The sequence below is a fragment of the Anabrus simplex genome, chromosome X (assembly GCF_040414725.1).
Source record: "Anabrus simplex isolate iqAnaSimp1 chromosome X, ASM4041472v1, whole genome shotgun sequence".
Lineage (NCBI taxonomy): Eukaryota > Metazoa > Arthropoda > Insecta > Orthoptera > Tettigoniidae > Anabrus > Anabrus simplex.
Window position 1 is genome coordinate 14,312,886 of NC_090279.1, and position 21,580 is coordinate 14,334,465.

At 40.2% G+C, this 21,580-nt stretch overlaps 2 protein-coding genes across 2 annotated transcripts; both read right to left on the reverse strand.

Annotated features, from left to right (window-relative positions):
- Positions 1-2,341: 2,341 nt before the first annotated feature.
- LOC137503224 (zinc finger protein 32-like) lies at positions 2,342-2,842 on the reverse strand (the record flags this gene model as incomplete). The annotated part of the gene is made up of 1 exon (XM_068230764.1): positions 2,342-2,842. A coding segment is annotated over exon 1 (501 nt), but the record flags the coding sequence as incomplete, so codon positions are not given.
- Positions 2,843-3,037: 195 nt separating this feature from the next.
- On the reverse strand, positions 3,038-3,571 carry LOC137503225 (zinc finger protein ZFP2-like; the record flags this gene model as incomplete). The annotated part of the gene is made up of 1 exon (XM_068230765.1): positions 3,038-3,571. A coding segment is annotated over exon 1 (534 nt), but the record flags the coding sequence as incomplete, so codon positions are not given.
- Between the last annotated feature and the right edge of the window lie 18,009 nt (positions 3,572-21,580).

A 21,580-nucleotide genomic window follows, 5' to 3' on the forward strand; every position in this document is an offset into this window, starting at 1 on the left:
AAGATATCCTACCAGAGTTGGAATTGGGACCATCTTGCACAAAATTTTGGAAGGAATCTGCCACAGACATAAACACTAAATTATATTAATTGATTTTATGTATCCAATTACGTCTATCAAATCACTGAGGTTGTTTGAATCACATCCAAGTATTAAAACTGTTCTAAATCTTTTGCCATACAGTGAGAAATATTAATACTATGCTCTTAACATACATTTTGTTTAGACAGACAGATCAAAATCCCTTGAAACATTTTAATCACTTTCTATAATCTGGTTTTTGCCCAGCTCACAGGGGATAAACACTGCATTGTGACAGTTCTGTTCATCCAAGAGTAAAAATAAAAAACGAACATGAAAGAAGCAGGCTTATCACAGTCATAGACCAGGGAAAGATGTGATGCAGGTCAAACATAAAGCAACTACAAATGAGATGTTTTACTACTACAAGGATGTTATGCAGTGTTCTGTGAAGAACTGTGGGGATGAGAATACCATCAGTGTTGGAGTGTACATCTGCAGTTACAGAAGCTCTTTCATGATCTACGAAGGTCATCCAATAAATAATTTTCCTTATTTTCTCTCTGCAAACCACATGTTTTAGAATTAAGTTGGTACTGTAGGAACTTCCACTGGCGTATGGCTGGGGTAAGGTGATCTTCAACCGCATGTGCTTGCTCTGTGTTCACCAGTACGGCGCTACCTGCCATGGAGCTACCAATTGAAAGCGTTTCCACTTGTGAACTCTGTCCTGTTATTCACTTTTCCACGGCAAAAAATGAAATGGCTACCAATATTCACTGTCATTTGGTGCGAGTTTATAGTGAAAAATGAATGCTGGCATTCATGGTTCCTGGAATGGCAGCAAGATGTACATGATGACAGCGCAGCGCCAGGCCCATTACAGCCACTGTTGGTCAGAATGTGGTGGACAAAGATTAATGCGTCAGCACTGATGAGATAATGAATCTACTGCCTCCCGGCACGGAAACTAGGCAGTCCTTTATTGCAATGATATTGTTGAATGTCTTGCAGTATTGAAAAGTCTGTGCAAGATGGGTCCCAAGTTTTCTTACTGATGCTCACAAGCAATAACAGAACGAGGTAGTCTGAGCTTTCCTGCAAATGCTTCAAAGAGAGGGAGATCAAATGTTTTCCCGCATTGTTACTGGAGATGAAAGCAGGGTGCATTATTCAACTCTAAAAACAAAACCACAAAGCATGCTATGGAAGAAACTTGGCGAACATGCTCATAAAAAAGGGCCAAGACCTCAGACTCTTTTTTACAATTTACATCGCACCGACACAAATAGGTCTTATGTTGACAATTGGAGAGGAAGAGCCTAGGAGTGGGAAGGAAGCAGCTGTGGCGTTAATTAAGGTACATCCCCAATACTTACCTGGTGTGAAAATGGGAAACCACTGAAAACCATCTTCAGGGCTGCCGACATTGGGGTTCGAACGCACTATCTCCCAGATGCAAGCTCACAGCTGCGCGGCCTTAACCGCATGGCCAACTTCCTCGGTTAGACCTCAGCCTCTGTAGGCATAGTTTTGGCTACTGCCTTTTGGGACTGTAATGATGTTGTATTGGTTGACTGACTGCCCCAATGCACTGTGGTCACACATAAGAGGTCCTCACGAAGCTCAAAGTTGCCTTTCTTTGTGAATGATTTGCCACAGAGATTGCACCTGTAAAACTTCCCGCCTGTATGGGTCCGCATATGATCGGTCAGACTGCCTTTCCTTGTGAATGATTTGCACAGACATTGCACCTGTAAGGCTTATCGCCTGTATGGGTCCGCATATGTTCGGTTAGTTTGCCTCTCTTTATGACTCGCCTGTATGTCTCCGCATATGTTCGGTAAGTTTGCCTTTCTTTATGAATGATTTGCCACAGACATTGTAGCTGTATGGCTTCTCGCCTGTATGGGTCCGCATATGATCGGTCAGACTGCCTTTCCTTGTGAATGATTTGCCACAGACATTGCACCTGTAAGACTTCTCGCATGTATGGGTCCGCATACGATCGGTCAGACTGCCTTTCCTTGTGAATGATTTGCCACAGACAATGCACCTGTAAGACTTCTCGCCTGTATGGGTCCGCATATGTTCGATTAGTTTGCCTCTCTTTATGACTCGCCTGTATGGCTCCGCATACGTTCGGTTAGTTTGCCTTCCTTTATGAATGATTCGCCATAGACATCGCATCTGTATGGCTTCGCGTCAGTATGGTTCCGCATATGTTCGGTTAGTTTGCCTCTCTTTATGAATGATTCGCCACAGGCATTGCAGCTGTATGGGTACGCATATGATCGGTCAGATTGCCTTTCTTTGTGAATGATTTGCCACAGACATTGCACCTGTAAGGCTTCTCGCCTGTATGGGTCCGCATATGTTCGGTTAGTTTACCTCTCTGTATGAATGATTTTCTACAGACATTGCAGCTGTTTGGCTTCTCGCCTGTATGGGTCCGCATGTGAACGGACAGACTGCCTTTGGATGTGAATGAGTTGCCACAGACATTGCAGCTGTAAGGCTTCTCGCCTGTATGGGTCCGCATATGTTCAGTTACATTACCTCTCTGATTGAATGATTTGCTACAGACATTGCACCTGTATGGCTTCTCGCCTGCATGGATCCGCATGTGAACGGACAGACTGCCTTTGGATGTGAATGAGTTGCCACAGACATTGCAGCTGTTTGGCTTCTCGCCTGTATGGGTCCGCATATGTTCGGTTAGTTTACCTCTCTGTATGAATGATTTTCTACAGACATTGCAGCTGTTTGGCTTCTCGCCTGTATGGGTCCGCATATGACAGGTTAGGATGCCTTTCCGCATGAATGATTTGCTACAGACATTGCAACGGTATGGCTTCTCGCCTGTATGGGTCCGCATATGACCGGTTAGAACGTCTTTCCGCATGAATGATTTGCTACAGACATTGCAGCTGTTTGGCTTCTCGCCTGTATGGGTCCGCATATGAACGGTTAGTTTGCCTCTCTTTATGAATGATTTGCTACACACATTGCAGCTGTAAGGCTTCTCGCCTGTATGGGTCCGCATATGTTCGGTTAGTTTACCTCTCTGTATGAATGATTTTCTACAGACATTGCAGCTGTTTGGCTTCTCGCCTGTATGGGTCCGCATGTGAACGGACAGACTGCCTTTGGATGTGAATGAGTTGCCACAGACATTGCAGCTGTAAGGCTTCTCGCCTGTATGGGTCCGCATATGTTCAGTTACATTACCTCTCTGATTGAATGATTTGTTACAGACATAGCAACTGTATGGCTTCTCGCCTGCATGGATCCGCATGTGAACGGACAGACTGCCTTTGGATGTGAATGAGTTGCCACAGACATTGCATTTGTAAGGCTTCTCGCCTGTATGGGTCCGCATATGTTCAGTTACATTACCTCTCTGATTGAATGATTTGCTACAGACATTGCAACTGTATGGCTTCTCGCCTGCATGGATCCGCATGTGAACGGACAGACTGCCTTTGGATGTGAATGAGTTGCCACAGACATTGCAGCTGTAAGGCTTCTCGCCTGTATGTGTCCGCATTTGTTCAGTTAGTTTACCTCTCTGTATGAATGACTTGCTACAGACAATGCAGCTGGATGGCTTCTCGCCTGTATGGGACCGCATATGATCGGTTAGTTTACCTCTCTGTATGAATGATTTGCCACAAAATCGCGTGTCACCAGTCAGCATTTTCCTCTTTGTAAAGCAATTATCAGAAAATCCGCACACTTGGAGCGGGTGGATCCAGAGGTGTTTCGACAAGCTGCTTCGGCTACATAACACCTTTCCGCAGTGATCGCACTTGAAGGGTCGATCTTCCTTGTGTCTCTTCAGATGTCGCAAGAGGTCAAACTTCCTAGCCAGAACTTCACTGCACACAGTACACCTAAAACTAGATGATCCGCCGTCCGGAGGTTGATGATCTCTATAGCTCACCTCGGGTCTCGATCTACAGTGACAAATTAAAACCATGTGACCAATAGTTCAACAGCCAAATCCACTACAACTCTCACACAGGGGATTTGCTACTGGACATTCCAATCACTGATATCCAGTGCAGAGAGCTCGTTACTCATAAACATTACATTCCTGAGAGTAAACATCATCTGAGGTTAAATTTCGAAAGCTCTCACTTGTTACGAGAATATGTTGCGTCTTTTCTTAATCACGATATCAGGCGCAAGAAACTTGTCATGTTCAGAAATGTACGAGTTAATAGACAACCTCATTTCAAGAAAGCATGAGAAGTGGTCCAGCCTAAAAGGGTAAATACTCATACAAGCTCTTTAATCCAGCACATATGATTCTATCGAAATCCGTAGTCTGTTCTCCTATATAAAGAACGGCATATGCTTCGGAGTTTTGATCTTGTTGAAGCACTCTGCGCTTTGTTGCAGGGAAGTAATAATTTTTGTAAAGGACCTTGTTCTTGAGGTTCTTTGAGGGAATATCTGTGCTGTAGATATTAATAAAGTTGAGAACGGTTGCCGACATTCAGCAAGATCTGTTGAAACAGGGCTAATCTTTTATGAATATTATTTTGTCACACAAATATACATATTGTATTTGTACATTGTTATATCACTATAGCATTTTATTATGTCACTGTGTCGCTTTTCCGAAATATGTATCTTTGATGTGCAATCGAACATAGCCAACCTATATATAGGACGGTAGGTTTATACAAGGACGTTCATACTTACTACCAAGTACTACAATAGTCTACGTCTTAATTCCTGTATTTAACACGGTAGCCACTAATCCTGATGAAATCCTGGCAAAGCTGAAATATAACAAGTATACGACGGCTCTCTCGCTAGCATTGATACTGTCTTTTCTCCTGAAGACACTGCTGTTAAAGACATTATGAAGGCAACACAGAATATGGCATTGGTGGTAGCGTTTTATTACAATGTCCTAATATCCTAATTTTGAAACCAAACGTAACCTATCATGCCCTTGAATATTCTTACAAATATTACTTTAACAATACGGATAGAAGGAGCATGAAAATCAAGGCCTGAGCCAAAATTGGAGATGACAAGACGTTGAATTGCACCGTAGTGGATATTGCTGCTACGTAAAAGAAGGAATATTATTCTATTTATTTCAAAAGATCACCGGCAACGTGATTATTTTTAGTGGATTCATAACATAGTTGGATAGCATTCAATTCTGAGCCTGTCTCCCCACCACAGAGTAGTTCTACATATTCTACGGAAGAAGGGCGGGAAATGCAAATTTCTTGGTTAAAGGTGAGATCCGCTTACAACTGCGACATGGGAAAATCGATCACGCAGGCTAAAATATATCGTAACATGGACTGGTACTTTCCAATTCATGCTGTATGAACTGAATTCACATTGCCCATTCGAATGCATGACTGGCTCACAAGCAAAGTAATGGGAGGCTCGACCATGTATTGTTACTGCACTCTTTGGAGAAAATAAGTGGACAAATAAAAGGGGGACATTGATTCCAGATATGACAGACTACATCTCTTGATCATCAAACAAGATATTGATGTTGACACCACTAGACAACAGGGGCCGAAAATACGGCACTGGACGGTATGTCATGCGTTTTGTGGGATATCACACCAAGCAAAGGTGCAAAAGTCTGTAACCCTTCTTCTTTACGTGAATACTTGATTCCTGTGACAAGTAATTTATCAGGTTCACAATTAGTTTTCAGTAAAATAATGTTTCATTTAGCATTGATAAATATTCTACACCAAACAGCTATATTGCTGTAACACGTGGCGCTTCCCAGGTGACGGATACGGGTTCCCCACTGGCCTGCCGATGAACTTGAGCAAAATATAAAAGCTCTCGCGTACCAAACATGTACAAAGTCTTTAATGGCAACTTTGGCGGAGATGGAGACGTTTACTAGGGACCAGATGGCGGAAGAGGTACACTAAATTTCTGGAAGTTAATGCAGAAAAGAGGGTAGCGTTTCTTCTCTAGAGGAGTGGCTGCAAAAGGCATCTGTTCTCCATGTCCGCAGCTGCGTTACTACCTTCCGTCATGAGCACTTAAATGCTTCAAGACAAGCCGGCCGTAAAATAATGCCGTTACATCATTACAGAAATATGTCTCATGGTATCGGAGCCAAGCTTAGTGCAGCCCGTGGAAGGGACGCGCATTGGCAGTGCCCAGTCAGCATGAAAAGTATGCTAGGGTTACCGTCGCACGGGCTGTGACGGCTAACCATGCTAGTACCCCCATTTTGTATCCCATCATTGAATTATGCCTGGGTGAAGTAGCGAATACGCCACTGCACTTGAGAGAAGGCTTGTTGGCATCTGAGAGGTGCGGAAAAAAAGATGGAATGGAGAAAAGTCATGTGAAAAGAGGTGTGGTTACTAACTGGTGTACAACAGAAACCGAAGAACAGCTCATGGTGTTGACATTGTCATATCAGCTAAATTTGACAGTTCAGTTTCCGAGGTGCAAAAGTTTGACAATCGCTTGATGTAACTCGTCCGCATTGGAGAGAGAAGGAAATTCCAATTATTCAGCGCAACGCTCCACAACTGACGTGCGCATGGAGACCAAAGATGCGTTCTGGGCACCGCCTGACAAGAAGACCGCTGACTATCTTATCGCTGCCGCTGATCTGAATGGACGTGTCGGACAGAGGAAAGAAGAACAAACAGTCCATGGCGTTCATGGATATGGAGAATAGAACGACGATGCCCAACAAATTCGCGATGATGCAGAAACTGATCACCGCAAACACACGGTTCAAAAAGAGTGATATTCATCTACTCTGTACTACAGTGGCTTCCATCCAATTCGCATTGACTACATCCTTGTGAGAGGGTGAAATCTCGAAGATGTTCTAGAGATAACAGTTGTCCCTTATTAAATCCTTGCGATGCAACAACGACCAGTCATCTAAGCTGTGGATAAAGTCACCAAGAGCCCAATACTTCACAGGAAATAGACAAATTGGGATCAAATGGTTGCCCCTGTAGAAGGAGACTAACGTCGTTGCAAAAGTTACAGAGTCACAAATCACCATAGTTGAAGTGAGCCGGACTAAACTGAAAGACGCCTTTCGCTCTATTCCTGGAACAATTAAGTCAGGGCGACGACAACGAAGGATTAAACATGATATATGGCTAAGGAATGAAGATGTTAAATATGCAGTACGGTTGAAGAAGCAGCTGTACCACGAGTTTCTTGCTCGTTGGAATGCCTACAAAGCAGCCACTCGTAAAATGAAGGAGGTATTTGCCGTAACAAAATCAAACCGGTAGGCAGGTCTATATGTGAAACATGACATGCGCGAATTCGAGCGGAATTTTTAACGGCTAGTCCAATCGAGACATCGCAAAACGTCAGAAGTCCAACGTTTTTACGGCATCAATGAGGAAACAGACGATTTGCTACTGGACAGGCGGGAAGCGCGAGTACACTGGTGGAACTATTTTGACAACATTTCAAACATGGAATTTCCGTATCGACCAATCCTAATCACCTTCGCTGTTGAAGGTCCAACGTAGGAAAATGACGTCACTAAAGTCCAGACTATGCTGAAGGAAATGAAACCAGGGTAAGCCATCTGTCCCGATTATCTTCCAGCAGAGTTTTGTTTCTCTCAATGGGGGGATGCAGCAGTGTGGCTAAAGCAAGCTTTTCAACCATATCATCAAAGAAGGTCAAAAACAAACAGACTAGCGACGGATTATCAATTCAGAAATAGGGGAAGCCCTGCCAATTTTTCTAATCACGGCGCGAACATACTTCTGAGCCTCGCAATGAGAGACTTAGAACAAATCTTCGACAAAAGGATTAGCGATTTAGACAAACATACAACAAGCCAAGCTGGATTTGTGTAAAATTGTGGCGCAATAGGAGAAACCCATGCTGCCTGACTATTACTTGAGAAACACTGTGAAAAGAATAAGAGGCTTCATGACAAATGTCTGGACCCTTAGAAGCCCTTCCATCGGGTACTTCATGACCTAATCAGTCAGCCCTATAAGTACATGGCATTCCAGAGCACCTTGCTGAGAGGGTATAATTGCTCTACAAAGAACAAATGAGTTGTGTTCAAGCTGCCGCAGGAGCGTCTGATGACTTCCGCATAACTGTAGGAGTCCATCAAGGCCCGGGCTTATCACCACTGCAGCTTATTCTTGTGATGGACATAATTACCACAAACCTGCGCAGTCCAATACCATGGGCACTTCTCTAAGCAAATGATATCATTCGGCTGAAGAGAATAAGCTAGACCTGCAGCGTCAAACAGAAGACTGGAACAATCGACTAGCGCAATAAGCCCCGCGCCCCAACAAGAAAAAGACAGAATACGTTGCATTCCATCGTCGAGAAGTTGGAACCATGCATGTTGACGTTGAAGATATTGCACGAGTAGAGATATTTAAGTATATTGGCTCCACAATCTATGATTATGGCCGACTTACTGATGAAATCAACTTAAGGATATACAAAGCCTGACTGAAGTGGAGAATGACAACAGGCGCCCTTCCGAACTTTGGACGAAGGGCCATCTCTAAACTAAGTTCTACCGAACTGATATCTGTCCTATCGATATCCATCCTGTCGTTTTCTACGGCAACGAATGCTGACCAGTTCTAGAGGTAGAACGCCAACTAAGCATCATGGATACAAAGTTGTTTAGGTGGAAGGCTGGCATAATTAGACTAGATCACATTTCAAATGATGTTATTAGAAAACGTTTTGGCATTGCAGCGATCCAGAAGAAAATTGGGGAAAGGCGTGTGCGCTGGTTTGGTCATGTGTTGCGTGTAGACGACGATACATTGGGAAAGTCAGAGTATTACACAGAAAGTCGGTGAAAAGAGGCGCTAGGGGCGAACCAGACAGCATAGACTGCTAAAGTGCACAACGGCCTGAAAGTTGGAAGACTACATGCAGACATGGCCCGAGACCGAACTAACTGGAGTCAATGAATCACAACACCGGACCCTGCCACCAGATGCAGACTGATGAATATTCTGTTACAAAAATGGAATGCAATGGATATTTTACACATCCTAACATTCAAATTAGTTTATTGTATGTTCAATTTTTCTCCCCTAATGCCTATGTCCGATATCTATAAAAACTTATTTTCACAAAATAGTGTTTGAATGGCTGAACGCTTCTGGATTTCGTGTTTAAGTGACTCTTATAAATGCATTGTGAAGAAAAAATTATAACTCAAAAAAATAAAAAATGGGTATATCTGTGTTAAATGTGAAGGACAGTTTGAATATCCGGTGAAATTCTACGAGTACCTACAAGAGGGGAGTCCGTGAGTGTATTCCAGCCTGAATAGAATTTTGCAATTCATATTTCTGCTTACATACGTCATAGACAGCAGACGATCATATTAATCAGTTTGTTATTTTCACTCCGATCACGCCTATAAATATGAAGACCATGGAGGAGTGGCACAAAGTGGTCAGCTCAGGGCCATGTGACACTCAACGCTCTAAAGCTGGAAGGAAGCCACATAACTAAGTGGTTAGTTCAGGACCATGTGTCTCTACACAAACGGAAGTAAGCCTCATCACTATTTAGCTCAGGACGATGTGTCTCTCCACAAATGGAAGGTAATCTCATCACTAATTGGTAACCTCAGAAATACGTGTATTTCCACAAGTCAGCAATTAGGAAATTTTATGAATCTTAAAATCTTTTATTATGTAATTCAATACCCAACTGGCATGGCAAATAGTTTAGACATTTAAAAAAAGGAAGTCATTTTGCGGCATGATATTTGTAGACTGCTGAAATGAGAGTGAGGAAACAATAGCGCCTGAGGTGAGATATAAAACAAAGTGGGAAGTAGCAGATAAGATCCGGTCGACTGAATCCTTCAGAAGCATCTAAAATCTATGATGTAAAATGGACTAAGCTACGTAGACAATGGACTGACCTCTGACATATATGCCAAGAAAAAAGAAGACACATAAAATGCATGTCGCTTTGCTGGTCTCTGCACAAAATATGTTTAGAACGTAGAAAGCTTATTTAGACTCCATCAAAAATAGAAATATGATTTTGTGTGTGAAAAGGATTCATAAGCAACATTTTTACTGGTGGTCATAATACAAGATTGTTCTCTAACGTAGCCTATTGTGTCCTGTTACACATGAATTACAAAGAAACAGAAAGTGTGAGCTGGTACTTGGTAGTTCTGAGGACCGACATGAATATTTCTTGCCACTAGTTGTGAAAGTACAGTAGGAACAAGTCAGTGCATCACATAAGAGTCGAGAAGACTCTAACCACTCACAAAATCAAATAAACCATTCAGGATTCATAATTTCCATCACAAGTCTGGTTTGAAGTCAAACCTTAGGCTATGACTAGCCATCGCAGGACCTACTGATACAAGGGCTTGGTTAAGAGCACCAATCCGAGACTATACAATCATTTCCCACGCATTATCAAAGATCATTTCACACAGTAACCAACAAAGGTGTGACAGCAAAAAATTAATTAGCGATGTCACAATTACAGTTCAAAAACACTACTGCATTAAATGTTTTAAAACAGGACATACACTTGTGGTACTTTGTAAGGTCAGTGACAATAATAACACTTTTGAAAGAATATTATATCACTACGTTATTTACCTATTATTATTATTATTATTATTAGTATAGGGCAACAAGTTACATACATATATACAAATATATAGTATTTACAAATGTACACAGACAAGAAACATGTTTTATAGCAGAATGTCCAGTTGAGTGATCCTCTGTATAGCTTCCTCTGTTGGTTCCAAAAAGTCACTCGGGCTACCTGTGTAGGAACGTCGTGTACATTCACTTACAATATGGGGATCATCTGTCGAGATGCACCACACTCGCACTCTGGTGATGAGATATATTTCCACTTATAAAGGGCATCCCTGCGTCGTCCATGATTTGTTCCCACCCAATTCAGAGTGGTCCAAATCTTACGCGGTAGATGACGTTCACTAAAAAAGATGTTGTGTAAGGAACTGTCTGTGGCAACTTTCCAGCGACTTCTCCATTCTTCTAAAGGGTGAAAATTCCCATCAGCCAATGCGACAGCATCATGCAAAGATGGATGTCGTGACTCCAACCTCGTTACCTTGAGAACAGGAATATCATCCAAAACAGGCAGTTGAGGCTTCATTTCTATCTTCTTGAACTCTCGGATGGGAGCATTTTATCTTTTTAAAACAGGTGGCATTATACCTGACAGAATTGGGAGCCAATAAAGGGATGTGGACTGGATAGTACCAGATATTAACCGCAAGCTAACTTTCAGTTGAGTACCAATTAGTCTTGTATATGGGCTATCCAGCCAAACTGGTGCACAGTACTCACCACACGAGAATACCAGTCCCAAAGCAGATCAAAGTCTTTGCTGGTGAACCCCAACTTGAGCCATACAATTTCTGAAGGATAATATTACGTGTTTTGAGCTTTAATGACAGATTCATAAGATGTTGTTTGTAAGATAGTGTGCGATCAAGTGTAATCCACAAATATTTGGGATAGCTGCTATGCCGAAGTTCCTGGTACAAAAACGTATGTGAAGTTTAATGCCAGCTTGGCGATTATTCAGGTGAAAACATGACACTTCTGTTTTGTTAGAGTTAGGACACAGTTGCCATTCCTTGAAGTACGTTTCAAGTGAAAGCAAGTCTCTCTGTAGCACTTCTTCTGTCACACTAAGGTCTCGATGTTGAGTGGCTAGTGTTATGATATCAGCATAACAAAATGTTTGCGATGATGTTTCTGGGAGATCGGAGATATACAAATTGAACAGTAGGGGAGACAGTACCGATCCTTGAGGTAATCCATTTTTGAGCTTCCTTTCTCTACTCATACTATTTCCCATACACACTCCAAATCTTCTGTCATTGAGCATATTGCTTATAACCTGCACGATGGTCCTACGGGGTGCAATTCGGAGAAGCTTGTAAATTAATCCTTCCCTCCAGACTGCATCAAATGCTGCTGTAAGATCAATGAATACAGCTGAGGTCTTGAGTTGTTTCTGGAAACCTGCTTCCATGTGGAATGTCAGTGAAAGCACTTGTTCGCAGCAGCTGCGATTTGCCCTGAATCCAGCTTGATCAACTGTAATACGCTGAAAAATAGTTGCGCTGATTCTGTTGTGGAATAGCCTCTCAAAAAGAAGGGCAACTGGTCTATAACTGCTTGGGTCATTGGCAGGCTTACCTGGTTTCAAGATGGAAATCACTTTCGTTCGTTTGAATTCTGCCGGGAGTTGTCTGTTCTGTAGAAGGTCGGTAAAAAACCTTAACAGCCAACTTCTTGCATTCTTCCCTAAATGAATGCGAAATTCTGGATGAATGTCGTCAAAATCTGGAGCTGTACTTGGTTTAACGTCTTTGAGAGCAGCATTGATGTCTTGCACCGTAAGCAGTTGTGAATACCTTGATGTGCATGGTGTTCTTGATTCCAGAGTTTGGAGCTGGCGCCGTATGTATTTGGTATGTTTCTTATCTGATGGAGTTTGGGAAGTTGTGATGATGTGAGATGCTACTTCATCCGGAGTAACTCAAGGCTGTTGCTTCACCAAAGGTGCCCTTCCTCCAAGTTTTCTGCGGTGCCCCCAAGATCTTCTACTGGAATGAGTTAGGTCGATATTCTCCACTGTCTCAACCCACCGTTCTCTCCGGGTAGTATCCATGCTGGAAAGAAGTTCATTAGCTATGTCTTCATCACCAGTATGCCGATATTCGTTATAGAGTGCATCAGTCTCTACATTCCAACCAGGGATGTATTATTTTCTATGGCATACTCTTCTTAGCCGCCATCATAACTGCATCTACGAAACGCTTGTAATTGTGCTTGGGAGCAATCCACCGAACACATTTATCCAGTTCAGTGGTGAATGTTGACGAATTTGCTTTTCTGAAGTTCCTCCGAGCATGTGGTATCGACCGTACAACAGGAATTTTATGCCAATATCCACTACAATGGGGCCATGTTGACTGTGGGAAAAATGTCTGAACACTTTACGACTGGTATGTAAGGGCTGTCCTGCATCATTGCAGCTAACAAATCACAAGTCAGGATTGAAATCCCTATTTCATGCAGCTGACTGGAAAGTACCAAGATCTTTTGGGTCAAAAATCAGATGGAGATTGTTCATTTCTCTCTATTCTACGAGTTTCTTTCCACAATCACTGTCATCCGAGTACTTCCATAGTTCGTGATGGCTGTCGAAGTTGCCTATATAAACTGCAGGGTGTTGAGCAGTCGGGAGTATGGTACCTGACCACTGTGCGTTTGGGGGTTTATAAATGTTACTAATAGTAACATGTGCCACTCGCACAGCAACACAATGGATGTCTTCGTCTTCGTTTTGAAAGAGCAGTGAGGCATCTTAGATATTATTATGAACATAAGTAGCTATACCATGTGCACTGTGATATGTTGCACCAAGAGCTGTGAAACCATTAATGCGGCCCCATCTCCGAAACTCTTCTTCATTGGCTGTATGGATTTCATGTATACCCACAACACCTATATTATTATTCAGGATAACTTTCGACAGGTAGTCACATTTTGCTCTGCTGATGCTTTCTACGTTAAGCTCGAAAACATGGATGAAAGGTCCGATGTTTCTTGTCTGGTAGCTCTGAGAAGAGCCATTTCCATGAAATACTTCTGCCATTGCTGGAGGATCTTTAAAAAGATAGGTCCAGCAGCCACAGTTATTGCTTTCTTAGCAGCACCTGGGGTCACGTGTAGGGCACTCTGAGGGTAAACCTACAGACGTGAAGCAATAATGTACCGCCTATTTATCTACTTTTATGAGATAATAAATTCACTTACTTGAAGAATTCTGAATTTTTTAGGCAACCTGCACAAATTTAAAACTCCACTTGTACCTGTCCATTTTATTAGTTAATACTAATTGTGTAAGTATGTTTGCAATCAACACACTAGAAGCACCTGACTGACAATGAACACTAAAATGAATCAGAAAGTGTGACCGCATCACTGGAATGAACATAAATTCAATAGCACAATTTTTTATGCTTACAACAATGCACAAGTTTTATTTGAAAACTATGATACCGAAGATGTAGCATAACTGACCTCAAAGTTTCATTTCTACAACACATTATCTGCTTTGGCGTCCACAAATGGAGGAATCTGACTTAACACACAAGAGAACAGAAATGTTCAGAAAAAAGGAATCTAACCAAATAATTTCAAAATGACATTCTTTGAGTCATCACATTATTGAACTCAGCCATCATTATAATGAAACTGATTATGTTAGTTTTAAATATGTATTGTTTACAATGTACATAAAACTTAACAATTTCGAATTTGTAGATTTAATTTTTAATCTACAAATATAGCTTTTTCTGTGTGTCACTGTTGGCATGAACGTATAAAAATATTACTCAGAATATCTGGAAGCAATAGTTTCAGATGATACGAATGTGATGAACAAATGATGCAGAGAAAGTGAAAGAAAAAACACGTTTTCATGGTTGCTTAAAGGTATTGTAAACAAATACACTTCAAAAATATCTAGCTTTACCAGAGATTCTTTTTGTAGATATATATTGAATAAAACTACGAGTACATGATGGAACATTAAAAATGATCTTAAAGTTCCTGAATATTTTAGATAATTTTAACCAATAGAATTTTCAGATATTAGTGTTTAAATGTAACCTTGTAGAGACAGGATTGAACTGATGAAAATGGCCACTTTTGGAGAAAAACCAACCACTACTGAACACAACTGTGAATAGGTACAACATATTCCATATGTTATAGGACTTGTAGTAATACATACTTTGTTTCTTCTTTGATGTATGGCAACAGCTGATCATCAGTATGTTCCTCTATGAATATTTCCTCCTTAGTATCTTCGGAAGGCTGTCAGTAAGAAATAAGAAAGGTAGAATAAAGAAGTAAGGAAATAAAGATATATAGGCCTAAAAGAGAAACAGCTGAGAAAATAAATTTCATAGTGGCACAAGAAGAGTATAATTAATTTATCTCCCATTTAAAAAAATATATAATGGAAAGGAACAATCAAATGAAAATCCCATTAAATGCAAGAGAGGTGTCTACCTTGGTGGCAAATGGTACACTAAAATACATTATTATCAAGCACTAAATTTTAAAAGAACAGAGAAGAAGACAATTTCCTAAAAACAGTATTATACAATGTTTGCTATTTTTTTCTATTAAGCACACAGCTCATCCTTAATAAATGTATAGAATTTACAAACTCTAACTCATAATATTTTCTGTTTTACAAACATAATCAACACACATACCACTTGTGCAACTACTTCAAATAATACTATACAAATTCTATTAGGTTAAAATTTACATTGCATTTACTTATTTATTTGATTTTTGACCCTTTTTGGAACCTAACTTGCATAATGACCTGCTGTGTTTTAACCTGAGTCCCTTTTGCCACTGCTTTTCAAACAATTGATGAGATATAAGAACATCAAAAGGAACACACTGTTGGACAGCAGTAGACACACTAGCATAGAAAGGGAGGAACATTGCAAATTTCTAAATTTAAAATCACCTACATATTTGTGAATATTCAGCAGAGTACATGTACACATACGTGTATGTCAACATGCACAATTTTAGGAAAATAAATAATAGTAAGCAGTATCTCCAAATCATTGCCCAATACCATTCCTTGCTTCTGTTTCTCTTTCTGTTGATCCCTAATTCCACAATGACTAGCTATTTTCTTCATCCTCTTATATTCATATTCCCCTGTTCCCATCTTCCTACATATGACTTGACTTGTCACCTCTTTGTTCATTTCCATGTTTCTATTTACTTTCTTTCCAAAAAACACTTCACTGTAATATCAAATAATCCCACAGTACTCCCACCACTTTCCCAACAAGTGGACAATGCTTATATCATAAGCATAGAAATATCCATCATCCCCCTCTGTACATCACATTAAGACCAAAAGCATAATTCTGTTAATGTCCCAATCAATGAATGAATCAATCAATGAATCAATCAAACCACAGCAATTAGGGCTGTTGGTTGTTTAAATACAAAAAAGATTGTGGAAATATATGAAACAAATTATTTCAATCACTAAATCGTCTTTCTATAAGTGAACATTTGCCAAAATTTGTCCCCTTGAATTCAAACTTATCTTCATGTTGCGACCTTTCCTAGACTTAAAGAACATGATTTAAATGTATTCATCAACTAATGTCATTCCAAGCCATCTCTCGAATGACATCTCAGAATATACTGCTTAATCAAACAACTTGTCTCCTTTCTCCAAGTCTCCCCAGCTGAAACTTTGCAACATCTCTGTAACACAACTCTTTTGTTAGAAATCACCCGCAAGAAATGGAGCTATTTCTGTGGATCATTTCCTGTTCTCTACTCAAGTAATACTGGTGATGGTCTCACACTCTCATTGTGGCTTTGCTGGAAATTTATATGCCCTCTCCTTTACAACCCCTAAAAACCCTCATAATCATATTAAGAGACTTGTAAATTTTATTTTCAATATGTTTAAATGATTACCATAATGAAGCTATATCCTTATTAAGAATAGCTAGGTACTTACAGAGATCCCCATGAAGAAATTTCACCCATCAATACAATAATACAACCGGAGAGGACTATTTCTATTTGTGAAACAAAGAAACTGACTTTTCACCACGTTTACAAATATAGAATTGCCCGATGTCCATCTTACAATATTGTCAAGGTCTTTTTCAGTTACTCATAATCTTGAAACTTATTTATTACAAAGAGCCTCATCACTTATTTCAGTTCATTATTCATATTGTTTAATATATCAGAAAATAAAGGTCTCATAATACTGCCCTGTTGGACCCAATCCCATAATTGTTACAGGATCAAATAAAGTTTCACCTACTCTAATGCTCTGAGTTCTATTTTGTAGAAATACACCAGACGTGGCCAAATGTTAATGGTAAAAGGTATATTTCTACCTTTATGTAAACTATTGACCTTTATAGCCTAATCCTTGAATTTGTTTGGAAGCAAAGTTTCCACTTGGGATATCCTGGTCCACACTATTGTATTTTTTCATACAGTGGCTACAGTGAGAACCACAATGTAATTTCATTATTCACATGGTTTTGTGTCATTTTTGTTAGTGATCATGTTCTGTTGTTTATCTTTATTATCTGCATATTGTTGCTGTTTGGAAGTAAATAATGTGACCTATTGTTAAGACTGTGCATTCTGTAGATTACATGTATTATTGATACTATTCAGGAGTTCAGTTGTATTTCTTAAGAGTGGTTCTAGAGAACTGTCAAATTTTGAGGTTATGGGAAGACGAAGAGACCTTTCGCCAAGAAAGGCACTGTCAGAGAGCTACTTCTTGAGAAACGTCATTCACAACAAGAAATAGATTCTAGATTGCAAATACCACAGCAATCTGTAAGTAGAATTTTTAAATGTGAAGATAACGGGAAGACAAAATGTGATGATGATGATTGTTGTTTTAAGGGGCCTAACATCGAAGGTCATCGGCCCAAGACCAAATGTCAACAACGTGTTGGAAACTGTGGGCAAAAGAATAAACCAACCCCAAGGAGGAACCAAAACCGATTAATTTGTCAGTAAACAACCGCAAGGTTACTAGTTTGGATTTACGTAAGAAATTAGAAGAGTATGGGTCATTTGTATTAGCCAGGACTCTGAGGCGAGAGCTGTTTAATGCTGGAATGAAAGCAAGATGACCTCAAGGCAAAGCAAAGTTTACTCCTGCTATGGCTGCAAAGAGGTTCCAGTGTGCCATGACTCTCCAGAATTGGTCATCTGATGAATGGAAACAGGCAAGTCCATGACAATTACTGTAATTCCAAAATTATCATTCATTATTCCATTACAACCCAATCTAAGTGATGTAACCGTACAGCACAGTAAATGAATGAAATTCTTCTTTTAAACCTTACAGCTTATTGCATTTAATGCTAGGCTTATTTGTTTTATTTATTTCAGGTTTGCTTTAGTGACGAATTGGTATATCCTGTCGAAGAAGAGACAAGTCAATATGTCAGAAGATAAGGAGAAGCATTCCATCCAGATTGAGTGGGGCATCCAACTTCAGTGATGGTCTGGAGTGTGTTTTCTTGGTATGGCCGTGGACGATTATATATTGTAGAAGGAACTATCAGACGTGAACAGTATAGTATTAAGAACCCGTTTGGTAGCTCAAGTGCAAGAGTAGGTTGGCCAAAGTGAATTTATTTTTATGCAAGATGGGCCTCCTTGCCACAAAGCCTAGAAACAGTCAAGACATGAACCCCATAGAATATTCTTAGCAGATAGCAAAGAAAAGTCCAAAGAAAAATAACGACAAAAATTGGCTTGATTGAGAAGCTCGGTCAGATGTGGTGTCATGATGACGATTTAAAGAGTCAGTGTAAAATACTGTTTGAGGGCATGCCCAGTCTAATCAAGTCACTCATGAAAGCTAAGGGGGTGCATACCTAGTACTAATGACATGAACTTAAAAATTGGTAACATCTCATGTGTTCAATTCTCAAATTTTTAATGTTTAATAATTTGGCCATATTTTTATAGTCACCCATTTAGCCATTGTTTTATCTATCCCAAACGCACTAATTTTTTGTCAGTAGTTTCCCGAGATCTACCCTAAGAAAATCCTTAGATATGTCAATTGTGATACATTTCACTTCCTGAATCTAATATATCTGCTATATCCTGCTGGAATCCACAAGACGAGCTTCAGTGGAATAATATTTCCTAAACCTGAACTACCTTCTATCGAGCCAGTTGGTAATTTCTTAAATGTGTATAACATAATCAGAAAGAATGCATTCCAAGAGCTTGCATGCAACACAAGTCAAGACGACTATTGTGTAATTACTAGCTTTAAGCTTAGCACATTTTCTCTATACACAGAGTGCTACTACACTAAGTATTCATTCATCTGGTATAGCTGTTTCACACATACTCTAATCAATATCTCAAAGAACTGACTTTCGTATATGCCAAGAAATTTTACCCATCCCAGGAGCATTTCTAGTTTAAAAAATTTGTATATTACCTTCAATGTTCCTTATAGTGGATATTGTAAAGTAATTTCAAAGGATTAAGTGAAATTGTCAACTGCGTCATGTACTGCAAAAGGACATGATCATACCATTGGTGACATATCCTATGCATCACGAGGGATGGCTGCGATGACCATCGACTAATGAAGTGTACACATTCCCATGTTGTGTAATTGCTACTTCATACCTTTCTTAATCTGTCAACATTCAACACCGTACACAGCAACAAGCCGTAGTAACACGGCTGAAAGTAATTCCAGTATCAAGGAAAACAATGTACACTGCCGGCTGGTGCTCTCAGTGCTTTTCAATTAGCATTCTGGCAGTGAAAATTGCATGAGTTGTTCCAACACCCTTAATGAAGATGCATTGGATAGCAATAATGCCGGCGATTTCACCCAGTCAATAATGAAGGCTACTCTAAAAGAACTTCTCATGTACAATTGGGTGCAATTTGGATGGTAATTTGCACATTCTGCTGAATCGTCATTTTGCTCAAAAATAGGCACAAGGATGTTTACAGCCCAATGACTGGGAACAGAGCCAGAGTCAACTCTGGCACTGAATAAGCTTGTCAGCCAGTTGATAATGAGTTCTTTAAACTGCCTCATCTTCCAGAAGTTTGCTGGATGGTCATCCGGTCCTGGCGCTTTTTGGTCCTTCATACTCCTAATGGCACACTCCACTTCCTTTGATGTGATGCATAGGATGTGACTTACCATCAGGAATAGGGTGATGTGGTAATTCAATGCAGGAAATATCTACAAATGTTGTTGGCAATGATTGAGGATTTCTTGTTTGTCCTCTAATCACTGGTCATCTTTGTCTCTAATGCAGACAGTATGCTCAATACTTGTGTCAATTTTCGTCAGATGGAAAACAGTTCTCTTCTTCTTCCGTTGAGCTCAGTTGTGTACAGAGTTTATTAGGACAACGCCGATAAAAATTCAAGGATGCTCTTCGTATGATGTTAAGAATAATGGTTCAATCAGACTGGCGGGAAAAATTATATTTTTGAGAAAATGAGGTTAAATTGTTACTTCCTGGTGCGCGATTGAAATTGAAGAGCTGCTGCAGCCTTTCAGGGAAGACAGGGTTAGGGAGATGTTGTGGAGTGTATGGGCAGACAGAGATAATGCTTCCTCATACGACTTCGAAAGGATTGTCTCTAACAGGCAATATCCACAGTCCATTTATCTAATAGCCGTAACTGCACACACAGTTAAAGAACACACTGTATTTAAGACACACATGTAAGTCAAGGAAAGCACCAGATTGTTTCTCCTCTCGTATGTTTGCCGCAGTAATATTCTATATTAATTAACATGCTCGAAGATTGGGTATTCCTTCCCTCAAAATATTGTAAACTCAATGAAATACTGAATGAAGGAATCAACACGCCCAATGATTTGATTACAGTGTATGTTCAATAAGGTCCCCTCCTACTTTGGTGTATAGTTCACTATGGCGTAGTAGTGAGTGATCATGTCCGGGATGTGTAGTGTGTGGCTGCCTGTATTCTTGTTACAATATGTCTTCTCTTTCTATAGGGTTCACATAGTAGTCAATTCGTGTAGAACAAACTGTAAACTGCCTACCGGAGTGTGGAAGCGACTATGCGAGAAGAACGAGAAACTTGTTCATTCGCATCGAGAATTACCTATTTCTCCAAATTTCACTTCCCCTGCCTTCTCTTTTCTGACGCACAGCGGCTGACTCTCTGACATAGCAAATAGAGCAAGTTCATCAATCTGAACTGCATGACCGGAAGTAACAAGGTCACTTTAATTTCCTCAAAAGGAAACATTTCCCCGAGAATCTGACTGCACCATCATCCTCAACATTCCACGAAAAGCATCCCTGATTTCTCTGTCAGTATAGTTCTGATACACCTTGTTCACAGGTCATTACAGTGAGTGCGTCTCGATTCAGCGGCAGATTTCTTAGCCACAGGTTCCTCAAAGACAATTCTTTCCCTGTGTTCTGGAGTCTTTTTTGAAAGCCAATTTATATACAGTATGCCTTCGTCTTATCCTACAACTCTTCTTGGACTGCAATCATCCATAGGAACGTTAGATATTCAATACAAGAAGAACTAGGTTATATCGTACCCAAGTTTACTGTGACGGTTGCAGTGAAAGATCTGTAGAATGTGTCTACATGTTGTCAAATGCATTAAGATCAACAAGAGGAAAATTTATGTTGTTGCTAGGGTCTCCTTCTAGTCTTTAAGCTTCCACCACTTGATGTTCTCAGGGGCATAGAGGTCCTTAAATCCGCTATGCCTACCTTATGCAGAGGTGGAATACAGTCAGATGATATGACATTCACATCCTTTCTTCGTCGTAGATCACGGTGCTGAACAACGATAAGGTCAATTTGCTTGCTGCAGTCACCACAAGTGAAACCTCAAATATGAGTTCCATCATCATATCAGATACCGAAGGTATTACCACCATG